Source organism: Varanus komodoensis, unplaced genomic scaffold (assembly GCF_004798865.1).
Source record: "Varanus komodoensis strain SLA01 unplaced genomic scaffold, ASM479886v1 scaffold17, whole genome shotgun sequence".
Taxonomy (NCBI): Eukaryota; Metazoa; Chordata; class Lepidosauria; order Squamata; family Varanidae; genus Varanus; species Varanus komodoensis.
The window spans coordinates 12,587,362-12,605,771 of NW_025335505.1; the positions used below are offsets into that span (position 1 = coordinate 12,587,362).

The 18,410-nt window shown below is 43.9% G+C and overlaps 1 protein-coding gene across 5 annotated transcripts in view; it reads left to right on the forward strand.

The window, feature by feature from the left end:
* Positions 1 to 18,410, forward strand: part of LDLRAD4 (low density lipoprotein receptor class A domain containing 4) — a 324,657-nt gene that overhangs the window by 273,858 nt on the left and 32,389 nt on the right. The window contains exons 1-2 of one of the 5 annotated variants that reach the window (XM_044426640.1): positions 10,940 to 10,951; positions 17,474 to 17,566. The exons of 3 other annotated variants lie outside the window; for them this stretch is intronic. In XM_044426640.1, coding sequence (XP_044282575.1) covers positions 17,554 to 17,566 — 13 coding nt within the window. In that variant the 5' untranslated portion in view covers positions 10,940 to 10,951; positions 17,474 to 17,553. Of the gene's footprint in view, positions 1 to 10,939; positions 10,952 to 17,473; positions 17,567 to 18,040; positions 18,359 to 18,410 lie in introns of those variants that run through there. One more of the 5 variants, XM_044426639.1, reaches the window with a different exon arrangement.

Genomic DNA, 18,410 nt, shown 5'->3' on the forward strand with positions numbered 1-18,410 from the left:
GGGGTCCCCCAGGGCTCTGTCCTGGGGGACCCCACTTGTCACTGGCCGCCATCCCGATGATTCCCCACTAATGGTTGCCCCTTTGCTTTCGGTCAGTCAACCATGCCCTAATCCACCAGATAGTGCTTTGGTGTATCCCAAAACTCCTCAGTTTCTCCACCAGGATATCATGGGGCACTTTGTCAAAGGCCTTGCTGAAATCCAGGTATACCACATCCACTGCATCTCCTCCATCTAGCCATCTCGAAACCTGGTCATAGAATTTCACAAGGTTTGTTTGGCAGGACCTGTTTTTGCGGAAGCCATGTTGTGTGGTTGTCAGCTCCCTTCCCTATCTAGCATCACTAGATCTCTCTCTATTATGAGCCTTTCTATTGTTTTTCCCACAATGAATGTAAGGCTAACAGGTCTGTAATTCCCCATGTGCCTTCTAACACCCTTTTTGAAAATTGGGACCACTGATGCCACCCTCCTGTCCTCTGGAACTTCACCTGTTCTTCACCAGGCCTCAAAAATGGAGGCCAGCTGGTGTGAGAGAACCCCTGCCAACTCTCTAAGTACTCTCGGGTGTAACCCGTCAGGGCCTGGCGCCTTTGTAATCTCCAATGCCCTGAGGAGCCCCCCTGACTTCAAGGGGGGGTGACTCTAATCTGAGCCCCTAAGTCCCCAGCCTCATCTAATCTCCTATGTGAATATCCCCGTCCTGCAAAATAGTCATTTAGCATCTGTGCCTGTTCCCTCATATCAGTCACTGGATCTCCTTCCTCCTTATCTAGTGGTCCCACCACTTGTCTCCCCTTCATCTTCCTATTTACATGCTGAAAGAAGCCCTTTTTGTTGCTCTTGATATTCTTGGCAAGTCTCAGCTCGTAATCAGCTTTAGCCTTGCAAAGAATCCTTCTGCAAAGGGCCTCCTCCTCCAGGTATACCCTTTTGTCTGTTTGCCCCAGTACCCATTTCCTACGGAGGTTCCTCTTTCATCTAATCCCTCTAACCACCTCCTTTCGCATCCATGGCGGCGCTCTCCTCCGCCTCCCCACCTTACTAACTAGAGGTATCATCAAGGCTTGTGCCTCCAAAACCTCCCTTTTGAGTGCCATCCACCCCTCCTCAACTCACTTACCTTCCAGTAACCTATCCCAGGAGACTTTCCCCAGTCTGGCCTTCAGTTGACCAAAGTTGGCCCTCTTGAAGTCCCAACTTCTAGTGCTCGACCTGCTGCACGTTCCCAGTCCCCTGATCTCAAAGCAAGGTTGGAGAGATCACTCACATCCAGAGTTCCCCTAATCTATACTTCATCTATCAGCTCCTCTCTATTGGTCAAGACCAAGTCAAGGATGTCCCCCCCCCCCGTCACCTCTCGAACCCTCTGTGTGAAAAACCCTCCCTCTTTAGCTTCTAGGAAGCGACGTGACCTGGCTGTCACCGCCGGGTGAGTCTCCCAACTAATATCCTGGAGATTGAAATCTCCCATAATTACTGTGTCTCTCCACCAAGATATCCTTAGAATCTGGTCTGTCAGGCCATCATCCAGGGTTTCAAGTTGACCTGGAGGGCAATAACATACCCCCACTGTCAGGTCTCTTTCCCTGTCAAAACCCCTAAGTTTCACCCAGACTGCCTCTGCCGAATCCCCATCTGTGCTGCATTCTATCTCACTGCATCCTATCCCTTCCCTGATGTATAAGCCATGCCACCACCCCTCTTTCCCTTCCTGTCCTTTCTAAAAAGGTGATACCCCTCTATGTTCACATTCCAGACTTGCCTTTCATCCCACCAAGTTTCTGTGATTCCCACCAGGTCATACCCTCCTATTCCCAGGAGAGCTTCAAGCTCTTCCTGCTTATTACCCATGCTCCTAGCATTGGTGTACATGCACCTCAGCTCCTTCCCATCACTTCCTTTCCTTGGAGTTCCCAGCCTCCTCCTTCCTCCCATCCTCCCTGATACCTGGCCCCTCTCTGTAGGAATCCTGTCAGTCCCTGCAGTACCAATAAAACCCTGCTCCCAGAGCCCTGATCCTCTCCCCACACTTGTCCAGTGCAGACACGTTTCTGGGGGGGCCTGAACCCCCCCCCCCCGGCTCAGTTTAAAGTCTTCCAGACAAAGCTTGCTAGAGTATCTCCAAAGGACCTTTTAGCCATCCTTGTGAGGTGTAACCCGTCCCTTGCCAGAAGTCCATTGGCAAGAAAATGAGTGCTGTGGTCAAGGAACCCGAAGCGTTCCTTTTGGCACCACACCCTAAGCCAGTCGTTCACCTTGGAGACCCTCCTGTCCCTGCCTGGCCCAAATCCCCGGACCGGTAAGATCGACGAGAAGGCCACTTGGGCCTTTAGCTCTCTGAGTTTCTTCCCGAAGGCCTCGAAGTCCCTGGTGATCCCAACCATACCCTGCCTGGCCACGTCGTTTGTGCCCACATGGATCACCAGGAGCGGCTGGTGACTCCTGGAGCAAACAAGACGCTCCACTCTGTCCTTCACATGCCGGATACATGCGCCTGGCAGGCAGCAAACCTTCTTTGTCTCCAGGTTAGGGTGGCACACCGCCACCTCAGTGCCCCTCAGCAGGGAGTTCCCGACAACGATCACCCGCCACCGTGTCTTCCCGGTGGTGGTGGGCGGTTGTGCCCTGGCCCTCGCCTCTCCTGCAGTGGTCCCCTTGCTGTTTGTCACCCTGGGCTGGGGCTCCTGCTGGTGCCTCGAGGCCTCATCAGCCCCAGCCTCCCCAGGCGGAGAGAACCTGTTTCCCAGCTCCAGATTGGTGCCAGGAGAAGGAGGAGGGTGTGCTGGCCTCCTCCTCCTGTGGGTGACATGCCTCCATGTCTTCCTGGCTGTTCCTCCTCTCTCTCAACCCTCTGTCCAGGGCAAACATGTCACAGCTGTTGTAGCAGACAGCAACACCCGTGACTCCCACCAAGGCTGTCTCCTGGTCTGCCTTTTGGATCCCTTCTGAGACCCTACCTTGGTCCCTCGCCTTGTCTGTCCTGCAGTTCCCCTCACTTGTCCAGTTCTCCCAGACAAACACCCCCCCCACACACACACGTGTGCACGCAAGGATAAAATAAAATTTAAATTGGAGGAAAAACAAAGGAAAGCAAAACACAGAACAGAACAGCACAAAACAAAACAAACACAAAGAAAGAAAAATAAAGCAATAAAAAAAACAAAAACAAACAAACAAAACAAACAAACAAAAACCCCTCAGCCTCCCAGGGAAGGGAGTCCCCGGGGGGCAGCCAGTCATTGGGTGCTTCATAGAAGCCTGGATAGATGGATAAAGAGCATAATTTGTGACAAATTGCCACTATGTCTGCTTCATTCTGCCTCTGACATTAGCACTGCAATTCCTGGGAGGTGCTTGAAAGATTGGAAGAAAAGAGAGATGGATTGCTGCCTATTTTATATCACAGTCATAAAATGAGAGAGTGAGAAAGCAGGAATATGGAAGATGCATGCTTTCCCTCTTGCAGTGAAAACAAAAGCTTGAGCAAGAGAAATCTTTCCCCAAAATTGAATAGAATGAAGTATGATTCTGTGAATGACAGAAATGACTAGCAAGTCATGATTAAGAACTGTAACAAACACGCATCCTTTTTAGAAGGAGAATTCCTTGGATTTCCAAGAATTTTGTGCATTCTTCCAAAAGATTCACTATTTCAGGCATGTGACAGAGTAATCTTAAGTATGTGCAGACAGAAGTAAGTCCAACTGAATTCAGTAGAACTTGCTCTCAGGTAAGTCTGCATAGAATTGCTGTTCGTGCCAAGAAAGAAAAGTGATGCAGAATGTTCACCAAAGAAAAGTTAGATTTTTTTTCAGATATTTCTCTTGGGCAAGTTATTCCTATGCCAAAATACTATGAGTGGTGCTCTAGACAGCATATATTTTCTACTCTTCCTCTGGTCCTGTTTGTGTAACTGGCGGAAGCTGACTTCTTGAGATTCATATGAGGTAATAGTAGCAAGACAAGTAGCTTGGCCTTACAACTGCAGAACTGATATGGACAAATGTGCCTGGAAAAGGCGGGTGGCTGGGGTGGCGGGGAGGAATTGCATTTTATGAAAACAAGATAACCAGTGAATGTGGTATTTGTGATCATTGATAGTACTGTTGTTGTTCCTTATGAATGCAATTATCATGCTGATCTCATGGAATTCAGAACAAGAAAGGAGGTATCTCTGATTAATCAAACTTGTCAGGTTTGGGAATTGCAGTTCATATTACACCTAAATCTTCAAAAAATTACATAAAATAGGCAGTTTCCCAGGCACTATCTATTCAGTGATTCTTCTCTTTTTAAACAATAGCTAAATTTACCAACAAGACAAACGAAAGCTACAAGTGTTAAGCATGCCTTATACCATTTGAATTCTAATACAAATAAGCAAATATAGATCTAAAAATGGTAAGATCAAGAAACATGTCCTATGAAAGTTTAAGAGGCAGCCACAATTCCTGACCCTGAATTCTGGGAGTTTTAAGAACCCTCTTACGCATTACAAGGAAGGAAGACTGGCAGTGATACACTGCCCTGGTTCACATGGAACAAAAACCTAATGTGGGCATCTAGCCTCAGAGGATTGTTTTGTCTTGGAACTAGACCACTTTCCATAAAGTGGCTTAGTTTTGACAAGCAAACCACCATGAGAACCAAGCCTTGCTATAGGAGTTTTTCATATCGTGATGGGTTGACCTGTCATCTGAACCCAGACGAGCAATTTCGTCATGTGTTGCCAGTCCCTAAAAACTGTGTAAATGTGCTCATGGTTGACATCAGTCCTTTGCAAGGAGCACACATGCAGTGGTCCAATATGTGCAGTCTTGCCTGGCCAATTTTCTTGTAGCGTTCAGCTGTCGTGGACGTGAACAAGATGTGACTGCACATAGGCTGCACATAGCCTAATTTGTCTACAGTTGACAAAGATCAGGAGAAAATTACAGTAAGGAAGAGAAGGAACCTATCTGTGCCATAGTAAAGCACTGGAAATGGGGGAAACAGCAAAAGTAGGGGTCTCAAAAAGTGTGGGGGCGATATTGTCCACTTAAAAATACATTCTTTTGATTTTAAGTGTTGAACTGACAGTTATCACTGTGTTGCACCTTTTCAGCACTTCCCTGAGTCTGCAGCTACTCCAGAAAAAAGGCATTGGCTATTGGACCATATAGAAAATTACATATTAACTCCTGGCTACCAGTGTTTGCAGCTCTTTTTGGAATGCTTACTGGGTGTTTACTGTAGCTCCCTGGCAGTTTCAAAAAATGACCACCTCCTCCTGAGAAGGAGGATGCATGGAATGGAGTAATGGGGCTCTATGAAGGATGGGTGTATGTATCAGTGGCACCAGCTTTCCATTTGCTTCATCTTGTGCTACCTCTAAGATTATTAAAAACAAAAAACCTGTCAGAGAAATTTGCACATCTGCATGAACCGTTCTGTATTCAGAGCCATGTTGTGTGGCCAGGTCAGGCTCTTGGGTGGTATAGAAAATAAATAAATGGGAGAAGAGAGTATTTTTTTGGTGGCTGTTTCCCAGACGTGAAACTCCCTGGCAAGGGAAGCTCAGTTTCTTGCTTCTGTGCTGTCCTTCCCTCAGCTTGCAAAGGTATCTTGAGTTAAGCAGGCCTTTGCATCTAGATAGATTTGCTGGATTGTGTGTTGTTTTTATTTTGTTATTGTTGTGTTTTAGAATGTGTTTTAAAGTATCTTTTATTATTGTTTTAGTAAGCTTTTATTCATCCATGATTGTAAACCCCCTTCAGTGCCCATTATCTTCTTAGAAAGATGGTACAAACCAAAGGAATGAACGAACAGATAAAATAATAACATCTAAAAATCCTTTAAAAGTCAGGAGGATAAGAACTTCAGCAGGTATTAAAAAAGATAGCAGTGACTCTAGATGAGAGGCAATTTACCTTGACAAAAGCATTACAGTGATGGCATGCCACATTTCCCCCCCCTGTGTACTACCCATCTTGCCTGAGACGGAGTACTTGGAAGGGATTGCCACAAATTGCCACAGTGCAGGGTTGGGTGGATATGGGACCAAACTTCCTACAGGTGTCTGGTTTCTAGTCACTTTGTAGGTAGGTACCAGCATCTTGGATTGAACTCAGAAAAGGACTGGAAATGTGTTGATTCTAGTGACTGGTTTCAACAGCAGCAGTGGTAACCTATTTTTCTGTCTTGCCATCAAGGGCAATCCCACTTTTAATTGCATTGCAGTCTAAACAGGTGATAAACAGGTGACTACCAGAGAATGGAATACTAATTTTATCTGGTATCTTGGAGAGCACCAGTGGAAAGGCAAGATACACATCTTTTTTTAAAAAAGCATCCAGGCTTCCCCCTGCCTGTAGGAGCAATTCTTGAGTAGAGATATGCTTAGAATGTGCCAGATAGTGGAAATAAGGGATGCTTTTATCAGTGCTCCTCCCTCTGTAGCCCCTGCTGGCACTTTCCACACTATTCCAAAAGGTTTACAAAGGAGTTACTTTTCCGGTCTGCAAGCAAAAATACTCTGCTGGATCACAAGTGTTTTACAGACTGAAGAAGCCCTTCCATCCATGGGAGGCAGACCCTGGATCCAAATCATAATAAATAAATACATTTGGCACAAGATAGAAAGCAAACTTTATCCCACTCCCTTGTCTTTCCCAAAGGTACTCTCCTTTTCCTTCCAAACAATTCAAGTCAAAACAAATCCCATAATCATTTAAAAGAAAGGGAAGTGAGGCCCAGTGAATGGTCTGGGTATCCAAGATGCTTCAGCACTACTGCAGCCAAGTTGGTCTGGTTCTGATCAGCAATTTGGACGGGAAAAAATTTGAAGCCTCATATTAGACCCATATAGACATATAATATATACTGTTTCAAACGAATAAAATTTCTTTGCCTATCTTCCTGTCTCCTACTTTACAACAGTGTTGGAATTCCTGCTCTATTCTTTTTCATGTTGTTGAAAATTTATATTCTTCTATATTTCTTCGCTAACATTGTGGCATGTTTTCCCATAAACCTGCTCTTTCAGTCATAAATTTGCTTATTCTTTTGTCTAAAATGTGTAGAGGATGCCAATGTATTGAAACCCTGATATCCCATAGGACATTTTTGTGAGTTGGGTGGTATATTGCTCTTACTAACTCACTTTTTGACATTCTTCCCTGAGCAGTCAGTTGTATGGTGGCCCGTACTAACATCTTGGAGCCAAAAAGCCAATGCTTTTTTCTTAAAGATTTATTAATCCTGGCAAAAAATCTACTCCTTACTAATGATTAGAAGTTTGCCAACTTAAAATTCTTTTAACTTTAGTCATGTGATTAGAATAGATTATTTAAGGCTGGAGCTTGTATTTTTTTACTCTCCCAGTAAGTGAAACCAGTGGAAAATCTTTCTCATAAAGCTTTCTGGCATGTTGTTTTCACAGAGCAGCCAACCTTGGGAAAGTAGACTTTTAAATGCTATGAGTGAAATCTATTTGTGACTTTAACAAGCGCTTATTCCAAAAGATTTCTGGACTATTATTGCTTGTTGCAAACAGGACTCAAAGGCACAGTGCGATATGAGAAAACAGAATTTGTCATCTGAAAGTATCAGTTCTCCAATTTTCATAAACATGTGCTTTCAATTCCCAATATGTCTGATGAGGTTTCAAACCAAATTACATTCTTGCTTCTGAAACAGAGAATGGCAGTGCTACTGTATTTGCCCCGGGCTTCTTCCTACTCCTATAGAGAGCAGCTGCAGTTTTGCCATTGACTTAAAATAGCATCCAGACCAGGTTTGTAAGATGTGAACTATTTTTCTCACCTTAGCTATTTACAACTTCCACATCTCATCTCCATTCTGTTCCCTGCAGGCCTTCTAGAATGCCACTGTTTTAAAAGCCTTTTGCTTGAATCCTCTTTATTTCTGGGTCAGATTAATAGCTTTTACTTCTGCTATATCATCTGCATCTGCTTTCCACTCTTTACAAAATCATTTTTCCTGTACAACTTACACGTTACCTTCTTACTTCCATGACCATCTCATTTTAAAAAGAGTATTAATTAAAGCTCCAGTAATTAGCCTGTAAGACAGTTCTGCACTTCAGGTAGACTTCTAGGATAGCCCACTTTTTTTCAGATCACAAAGTTGCAGAATATTAACAAACCTTTCTGATGTCCAATGAAATATTGAGAGATGGTATCTGCTAATGCACTAGGCAGAGAGATGGCTGTGATTTTGTTTAATTTATTTAAATTACTGTGAGATTAGGAGGAATATTTGTGCTCACCTTGCCTCAATAGCTATGTAGTTTTTACTTGCTGTTTTTAATACTTTTAAGCTTCTGTTAGCACAGTGCCAATAGCTGCAAAATGCTTCACACAGCCAGACATCCATTCAGAAACCAAAAGCAAGATTATAAAAGTATTTTGCATATGCAGACATACAGCATTCTTGTTTCTCCTTTGTGGCTGGAATCGACAACCAGGAGTGGCTCAGTGATGCCGGTAATAGCAGTGCATGCTTTGTACATTTGAGCAAGTCAGGAAGTGTTCGTTGTGGTGTGGTTTTTAGTTGGCACACAATGCTATGAAATGTCTGGCCTGTAACTGTGGCAAAGTTCAGGTTCTTTTAAAAAAACTGCAGGTGTTTTCCACTTTCTTACAAGATAGAATAATTTCAGTAAGATGGTATGCAACAAATGAGTCAGCTTGTTTTTAAAACATATTTATGAAGTACTTGAAAGCCCCTTTTACAACTCTTATTTTCTGTCTGCTTTTGGACCAGGTCCAGATATGGAAGACTGAAGTAAAAGCCATGCTTATCTCAGTAGATGGATTTAACCAAGTCACTATTTACTGGATCTGAGCAACTTCTAGTCTAATGAATTTCTCTATGAAGACATTTAAAAAGGAACACAATCGTTTTTTAATGCAGTTGTGACCGAGAGAGGGAGCGTTGTACTGTTGTGATTTTTTTTTTCAAGAGTACTGATATGTGAATGTTTGTGGCATAATGATTAGAGTGTTGCATTTAGATCATGGAGACCTGAGTTCAAATTTTTTGCTAGCCATGTAGCTCAGTGTGTGATTTTGGTGCCAATCAAGCTAATGCCTCAAGGGAGGATAAAGGGCTGTTCTGAACTCTGTAGAAGGGACACAACACACATTCATAAAATGCTCTGGCTTGGAAATGGTGTGCAGTGGTGTGCACATGAGTATTCAAAGGTGCATGACAGGAGACCAGATACATTACATCGATAGCAATATTGCTGATAGCACAGCTGGAGCTACTTTGGTTTGTTCTGGGTGGTGTGTAAATGCTACAGAAACCTGCAAAACCAGTTTGATAAGAGTCTGTGGTAGGACAAAAAGCATCAAAATTAATTACTATATCAGAGGCAATGCTAGGTCTACAGTACTGTGTCCAGCTCTTAGAAAAGGTATTATCTGTGCAAAGTCTTTGAGTAAATGGGATATGAGCCACTATGTCCATAAAATCACAGAAGCTGATGTTATGCCAACATTGCATGGTCTTTATTCTGTTTCAGGCAAATGATACAAATCCATTTCTACTTAAATATATAATCTATAGTTCCTTAGTAGTCAGGCTGCTTTCTGTCCATCCCTTTTGCAGTGACTGGCAGATGGCTTGCAGGCAATTCAGTTTAGGGAAGTGAATAATCTACCTGGCATGAGTCATACTGTGGCCCCAAAGGGACTCCTTTTAGTGAAAGAGTGAATAGTCTCTTTTGTGTGTAAAACACTGTTAATAGCTTGTTTAGCTATATATATTTCAGCAGCATGGCTTTTAGGTTTTATGTCAGGGAGGGATAAGATGTTTCCATATGCATGGATGCTGGCACCCCTGCTAATTCTGTCTCTGCCTCTTTCACTGTCAGCTGTGATATTTCTGTGCAAGGATAATAAATGAGGTGTGGTCTCAGATTTTTAATGCATTTCTCTGCTGCACCTTTATTTAGCTACAGCTTGAATGGGATGAAGGAAAACATAAGGTTGAATCCTTCTTTTGATAGATTCATCAAAATATCCTTAAACAGTGCCATCCCTTTGTGCACAGGAACTTGGGTTCACAGCTTGATCTCTTGGATTGCAATCAGGTTTGAAGACAATATAGAATCGGTTGCAAAAATGGTTTGTATAAAATGTAGCCAGCAATATCTTGATCACTTATTTAACTGATCTAATTCAGAGGCAGGCGAATAGCAGGCTCAGGTCTACTCCCTTGTAGATCTTTGGATGATTTATCGTAGACGAGCAGTTTCAGACCCCTCATCATTTAGTATTAGCCAAATAAAGAAGACTCCTCATGACCTTAGGTTAGGCTGTTTGTATCCCTGTACAGTCATAACTCAGATGGAATGCATGGTTCATGCAGCCAATAGACTCCAGCCCAAGCCACAGTTTTGTGCCTGGCCTTAACCACTTCAAGTCTCAATTTTGCCCTGTATTGGTAAATCTCACATGCCTTAAGTCCAACCCCATGTGGTTTACTTAGGTAGTAAACCTGTATCCATTTTGGATTTCAAGTGAACTCATATAGTTGCATGTGTGAGTGACTGAAAGAAGAAACAAAACCATTTCCTCATAGAAAACTAGATATCGGGGAGAAGAGTTCTAACTTAGCACTCAGCATGACATGCTAATATGTGTGGAATAATTTCTTTTTTCTATTTTATGGAAAAAACACTAATAGGATACTTCACTTTCAGTGTGAAGTGATACAGATCAGAGAGAAGAACTGGGCAAAGCGTAACAGTGTGACAAGGCACACCTGGATATTCAGTTCCTCTGTTCTAGGGCACGCTCCTCCACAAGTTATATACTGCCATACTTCAGGTGAACCCGCATTACAGAGCTCATAATCTGCTGGAAATAGAGAAAAGGAATATTACATGCTTGGAAGCAAATGCCTGATTTTTAACCATTTGGTTCCACTCTTTGGTTTGGTACACACAATCACTGGGAAGAAGAAACCCCACCGGCTGCTTTTCCTTGCTTCATACATGCCACTGATACAGCACATGATTTGCCTAATTACCCTTGCAGTGCACAGGTTGTCTTGTTGCCCAGCTATGTGTATGGTGGGAGGTGGCCTCCAAACTACCTTGGAACTCATGGTTTGTTGTAGGTTTCTGGGGTGGTTTGGAAATTACCTGCCATCATGCACATTGCTGGGTTTGGACAACACAACAACCTATATGCGGCAAGGGTAATTAAGCAAATTGTGTGGTGTGCCACTGGTATGTGCAGGGATAGTGAAAAGAAGTCACCATGGGTTATTCCCCCAATGATTGTGTAAAATCAGCGTTTTTCTTGTATGGCATGTTGTATGCGGCTTGTACTATTCCTTATAGCCAACAATATCAGACTGTCTCATTGACTAGCTGAAATACAAAGAAATGTGTTCATTGTAAAGCAAAGAAATGACTTGTGTCATTTTAAAGTAGGGATTATTTGATTCCTGAGATTGCAATGGAATCAGAGGGTTGGATGAGGCAGGACAGTGAACTGGCAAGTGAGCTCCTCTGTGAGAGTAGAAAGCCCCGCTGCATCTGTCAAGGTTGCCAGCACTGCCAGTGATGGCCATTCCACCAAGTGTCCATTCCAAGGTGGCACTGTGAAACGACCATCACTGGCTTGGTCTCTGCTGTACCAACTGCATACCCTTTTGTGGTCCCTGCAGCGTTGTTTTAATTTTCTCCTTTTATTTTCAGATTCTCTTGGTCATCTTAGAAGTAAAAACTGCTTAGAACCCCTTCAAAGTGTCCAGCTGGGAAATTGGAGCTGCTGTCACTGGTGTTCCTCTTTTTTTAGTGGAAATTAGTTTCCTAGGATTGTGCAATTTTTAAAATTATTTTTAATTACTCCTTTTTGTGCACAAGTATCCAAAATGCACAATCATGACTCATCACTGTACTGGATAGTGTCTCCTGCCAATGGCAGGAGGCACAATCCATAGATATTTACAAAATAAGACCACAAGTAGGTTATTTTATTGTTTTGCTTCTCATTTCACAGCTGTCACTGGCAAGCCATCAAGTAGAGGTGAAGCCATGAAATGATATTTGCTGGTGGCATGTTCATCCCTCTTTCCAGCAAGATTCTTTAGAGTTTTGCTTGGAGCTTACTGTTCCAAGTGTTCTCCACCTTTTCACCCCTTTCCAAGACTCTTGGTGCTCAGGAAAAGTGCAAACCACCCAAGTTATGGGACCACAGTGTTTTGACAGTTGTCCAAACTCAGACTTTTAAAATGGTATTTTGATGAGACCAGGGTTTTTAAAAGGGGAATGTGCAGATTTTGCTCTGTAAAAATTGTGAAAAATTGCACAAATCTCAGGTGCCAAAAAAGTGGTGAATCAGTGACAGCCGTTATTCCAATGTGCTTTTGAAGGGGCTCTGGCTGTTACTTTGATGATTGTGGAAATTGATCACTGATAGAAGAGGAGGGGGTGAAAAGTCACAGTGATCCAAATGAGGTCACGTTTAGCGTGAGTAGAAGAGACAGGAAAGGTCCTGCTGCAGATTCTCCTGGCATATCCATGAGAGACCCAAGGAGGATGGAGGGGACCACCCAATCTTCTATGAGGTACATGGTGTTCTGTTTCATGAACAACCATCACTGTGTAACTCATTTGAGGAGCAGGTTGTCATGTCACATGAGTTCATGCAGTGGTCTGAGTCAAAGCCATTTAGTGAACTTCATGACTCCATGACAATCTGAGCCCAGGTTTCCTCACTTGTAGTCCAACACTAACCACAATACCACATCCTTCTGCCAAGTCCTTCTGCTGGAATGTTCTGGCTCTAGCACCATTATTTAACCCAGTTGTGAGGAATTCTACATGTTCTTGCTCCACCAAGAAATCTGGTATTGAATGCATATAAAACATATGTATATATGGAGAACCAAATGTTACATTTGTTGACCTTAAAAACAAGCTCCTGACCCTCACCGTTGTGGAGGAAGCCTTGAAAATGCACAGATAGTATCTACTTATGTGCAGTTGGAACTCTTCATAGTTCAGCAGTTGTGCAAATTAGCATTTGTTAATCCTCACAATTTGTGGTACTCATTTACATTAACATTCTTTATTTTAAAATGTTATAAATTCTGCCTTCATTCCAAAAAGAATTTCACATTCAGTACAACAGCCTAAGTACAAACAGAATTTCACATTCAGTACAACACTAGTACAAAACTATTGAGAGCCATGAAATTATGTCAAACAGCTAAAAATGCAAATTTAAATTTATTTTTTAAAAAATAACTTAGCATTTTTAACCTGGTTTCAAAAGCAACATGGCATTGGTGCCAAACATATATCTGGCATGAGTCCATAGCTGGGGCAACAACATAAAGGAAGACTCATTTTGTAGATGATAATTGTACTCTCATATGTATGAAATCCAGAGAAGGACCTCCTCTGATTATATTAATGCACAGACAGATTGTAGAGGCAGTATTTTATTAAGGACAAGGAAAGCAGCGAGCTGCTAGCAAAGCACACTCTCTCTCCTCCTCAGATGGGAATCAGATTAGTGTTCTAGGCCAGAACATCTGGAGGGCCACAAGTTGGCCACCCCTTATATAAATGTTACCGAGCATGAAGGGTAAGATAGAGCCTCATGGGATACTATGGAATAGAGAAACAGTTCCATGTGTTAGTTTTTGCAGCTGGCCCTGCAGATGTGATGGATGCACAGTACCACTTTGGCTCGTAATCCACAGAGCTGGTCTAACAAGATACCGTTGCTGAATGGTATGAAAATGCCGAGAGGATGACTAGTGGGTCAGTTGATCGCAGAATGTTTACAGAATGCTGAAGAAGTGGTACTGGACCCACTCAGTTTGCCAGTTTGCATCTTAAGAGAGTTAGCGCAACAGTTAATTCAGCAACAGGCCATGGGGTAACTGTTGGATTGTCTGAACAACCCAGAGGTCTCAGGTGACATGTTATACCAAAATGTCTCACCTGGCCCATCAGCAGTTGTTTACAAAAAGTAGAAGCTGCTTGCATTAAATGACCCACAATTTTCCACTGTGATGTGTGAAGCAGATTAGTAGCTGAAGTAGGATTTGAACTCTGCTCTACCAACCCCAATACCACCCACTGAACCGCTCTAGTTCTTTGATGCAGGTGTCAAGATGCAGGTTTGCTTTGCCTGATAACTACCCCAAAATTACTATTTATTAACATTCGAGACTGAATCTTAGCCTCCTTTTGAAGTGGTAACAGTCTGTGTCCCAGGATAATACATGCCTGCATTGCACAGACTCAGGAACACATATGAGGCACTTAATGGAAGTATATGGCCTGTGGGTGGACCACATGGACTGTGTGGATGAAGCACAGCTGTGTTTATCTATGAAACAAGATTTTGGGGGAGATTTAGTCAAGGCTTTGAAGGATTTTTTTTTTAAAAAAATCAGGTTAGTTTTCAAAGTAGTTACTAATAATGTCAAATAATTTAAAAAAACTAAGCAGTGAGTTAATATAGAAGCCTGAACACTCTACTTTTGTTTCAAATCCTTCCTGCAAACTTATTTCTTCTGGCTTCTGTTTCTAATCTCCAAGCTGGTGCCATCTGTTGACTTGCTCACACCTAATCACAGTTAAACCAAAATAAAATATAATTCTAAATGGTAAAATAAAAAAGAGATAGAGGTGCCACTTTTTGCGTATTATTAGCAGATGATTATTGTTTTCCTGCGCTTTCTTTTCCCACCTAACCATGGGTCAGCAACTCAGTCCCCACAGGCGTTTCCCTTGGTGCCTGCCAAGGCCCCCTGCTCATCCTATTAAAAAGCAGCTATTTTGGAACATGTTCTTATGTCACCCCGCACTTCACTTTTCCCCTCTGCAGCATGCCCCTCGGCCCTTCTCCTTGAAAGGAAAAGATGATGACATGTTGTTCCTTGCACATGGTCTCTGTGGCAGGCTGATCGGCAATGTTTTTCTTACATGTGGGTCTTAGATCCTCATTGACTGCTGCAGTAGCTAACCAGAATGCACTTGTTCATAAAATATCATGATACATTATCTCCAGTCACATATATGTAAATGAACATTGTAAAATGCTTGTCAGTGACATATACCTTAGGTCAGAGGTTTGATTCAGGAATGAAAGAAACAGCAATGCTTGGGCTTTAACAAAGAGGATCTTTTAAAAAGTGTCTCTCTGTATCATCAAAATTTGCAAAAAAAAAAAAAAAGTATAGTCTTAGAACAAGAGGATTCCTATTGTGTAGTTTTAGAAATCATTTTTGGCAGAGTTAAGGCCAGGTAGCAATATATGTACACCTTGTCTTAAATGTTGTATTCTTTTCAAATAAAATATTTCATAATCCAAAATTGTTAAGTTTTTCAGAAAAACAGTGTGGAGTTTTTAAAAACTGGAGATCAAGAAAGATAAAGTTATAATTAAACCATTCAAATGCACTAATTAAAGATATATCCTGCAAAACACATCAAACACAAATAAATGAAACATCAAAGCAGTAAGAACAACACCACCTACAAAATTAAAAACACAATTTAGCAGCAGATCAGCTTAGAGAGAAAAGCTTGCCTTAAATAAAATGTCTTTGCTTGCTGGCAGAGGGATAACAGATGAACCTACTCTGGCCTTCTTGGCAGGGAGTTCCAAATCCTGGGAACAGCCCCCAAGAAGGTCCCTTCTTTTGTTCCCATCAAATGTGTCTCTGCTGGTGGCAGAACAGAGAGAAATCCCAACCAGCATATTGAATAGAGCCTGGAAATGGACTGATATCCACTAAAGCTGCTTTAACAAGAGGCTCACATGTTTACTGGACAACTGGCCCTGGAACAATAGCTGGGCTGCAGCATTCTGGACCTCATGAAGACTGGAATATTGCTATGATACCTATATGTGAAGAGGTAATATGCATATGAAAATCAGGGGCTAGGGCTAGCACAGGGAAGTTGTTGCTACAGATAAATAGTCCATAAACTTCTCAGAATCACTTGGTTGGCCAGTGCTAGGCGATGATGATGATGGATGACAAGGACAACCTCTTCTTCCCACTTAAGTACACTTCTCCTGAACGAGCACTGTAACTCATTTCTCTCCAAAGAGAGCAAGAATTTTCCCTCTTACCCAATGAGAACAAATATTTTATATTGGTATTTTTGTATTTTTAACTCAATGCTTACATTTTTAATTTAATAATTATTTTTTTAACTTATTGTTGTAAGCCGCCCCGAGGCTTCGGCGAATGGGGCGGCATAAAAATGTTTTAATAAATAAATAAATAAATAAATAAATCCCATTTTATTTCCCCTTTGTCTTTCACGAGTGCCTTTTCCACTCAACCGGAGCCTATGTTCCCCCATCCCCCTACAATTTAAAGGATTTGCCTTAAGGAGCAAGGAGACAAGACTTTTTAAAATAGGAAGCTACTGCACAGCAAGTCCCAAAGAGTGAGTGAGTGAGTGTGTGTGTGTGTGTGTGCCGTGAAGCCCAGCCTACTGTGACCATACCAACACTGCCCCTCCAGGCTTCTCCATATAAAAACCATGCAGGACTTTTGCATCCACCAAAAGCGACAGTAACTTTGCATTTAAACAAGAAGATGAGTAAGTTGCTTCTGATTTTGCCAGTGCAAACAAAATAGTAAAAAGAAAAAAAAAGTGATCACTTCTGTCTCAGGGTATAGAAAAGCCTGAAGGATGTCTCTGTTGTGAATGCTTAATTATTACTTTGTATTCTGCTTATTCTTCAAGTGGTGGTGGTAATTAAACGGAAAGGAAATGTAGCTTTATGGCTTAAGCAGGGATTTCCAAGCCACCGTAACTCAAGTTTAGTCCTTATTTCCTCTTACCCCATATTGCAAAACAGATTTTTTAAATCATTATATAGGTTTTATTCATTGTAGGGTTTCTATTTGAAAAGAGCCAACTCCATCTGAAAATAAAGATGCATATGCGGGTGGGGGTGTCAAATGAGAGACAGAACCTGAAAGGAAAATAAAGGGGACCGTGTTGGGATGAGGAAGAGATCCCATTTACATTTATGTAGACCCATGGTCGATGACACATCCCACCCATGCATAACGCACGCCCTCCCCTCCCGCCAGGGCTGCTACTTCATACAGTTTTGGAGGCGAGAGACTGCTTCAAGAGAGTAGCCCGGGGGGGGGGGGGGGGAGCCTGGCGCTCCTTTCCACCTCCCCCAGGTGTGCTCCCGATACATCCCGAGGAGACCGCCGCGCCTGCTTCGTGCGGCGGCCGGCCGGGACCAGGGTGGCGCTGGCTTTTTCCGCCGCCGGCGGCGCCAGCGAGCCCGCCCGGCCGCGAGGAGCATGTGCGCGCAGTTCCCAATCGCCGAGGACGGCGTGGGGCGTGGGGGAGGGAGCCCAGCGGAGTCTCTCGGCTAAAGCGGCGGCGGCGGCGGCGGCAAAGGCCGCGCGTTTGGGGCACGGAGTGACGCACGTCGCGCTGGAGGAGAAATGCGGAAGACTTAGAAACCTTTAAAGTGTCAGTTGGGCTTGGTTTAAAGCGCGAGTCGGCGGCGGCGGAGCAGTTGCATGCGGGAAGTTGGTAAGAGCGCCGTCGCCTTCGCCTTCGCCTTCGCCGCCTTCTTCCTTGGCTTTCTCCCCACCCTTGGCCTCATTTCGCTTCTTCCTTCTCAAGCTGCTTCTCTCTCCCTCCCCCTCCCTCCCCTCCCTCCCCTCCCTCTCTCTCTTGATACATATTATCACGGACGGGACGGAATCGGGATGCCCGGCGGAGGCTTCTTCCCCCTCTTCTAAAACGACGCTTCGGCTCCCCACCTTTTTCTTTCCGTTCTTCTTTTTGGGCGGCCAGTTGCGCGCGGGCGCGCTGCTCTGTGCGGACTTGTGCGCCCCGGTCGGTGGCTGCTAGCGGGGCAGCGGGGCATCTTCGGGGCAGGGGTGCGGGGAGGGGGCTCCGCCTCAGACTGGGAGGCATGGGAGGCCTCGGAGGAGAGCCTCTCCTTCGCTGACACCCCTCCCGTTCTTGCCCGTCCCCTCCCCGTCCCTGCCGCCCCTGATTCCGGCGCTGGTGCTCTGGGCGCCTCCGCTTGCGGGTTGAGCCACCCCGGCCGAGGTGGGTGTCTAAAAGTAAGGACGGCGCTCGGTCCCGCTATACCTGTCAGCCGAGGGAAAGACGCAGCCAGCCTGATCCCGACCAGCTTGGGCGAGCGGGGGAACTCCAGAGGACGCTGCCCAGCTGCTGCAAGGAGCCCGAGGCGATGCCCTGCGCGCTCCAGGGCTCCTTTCCCAGCGGAGGAGGACACGATTATGTCCACTGACCAGCTTAACAGTACAACCTTGAAGGATGCTCAGTTGAAAGACCTGGTTTTCGACAGAGGTATTTTTCGCCTCTCCTCTCGCCTAGCTTATTTCGTCAAGTTCTTTCTCGC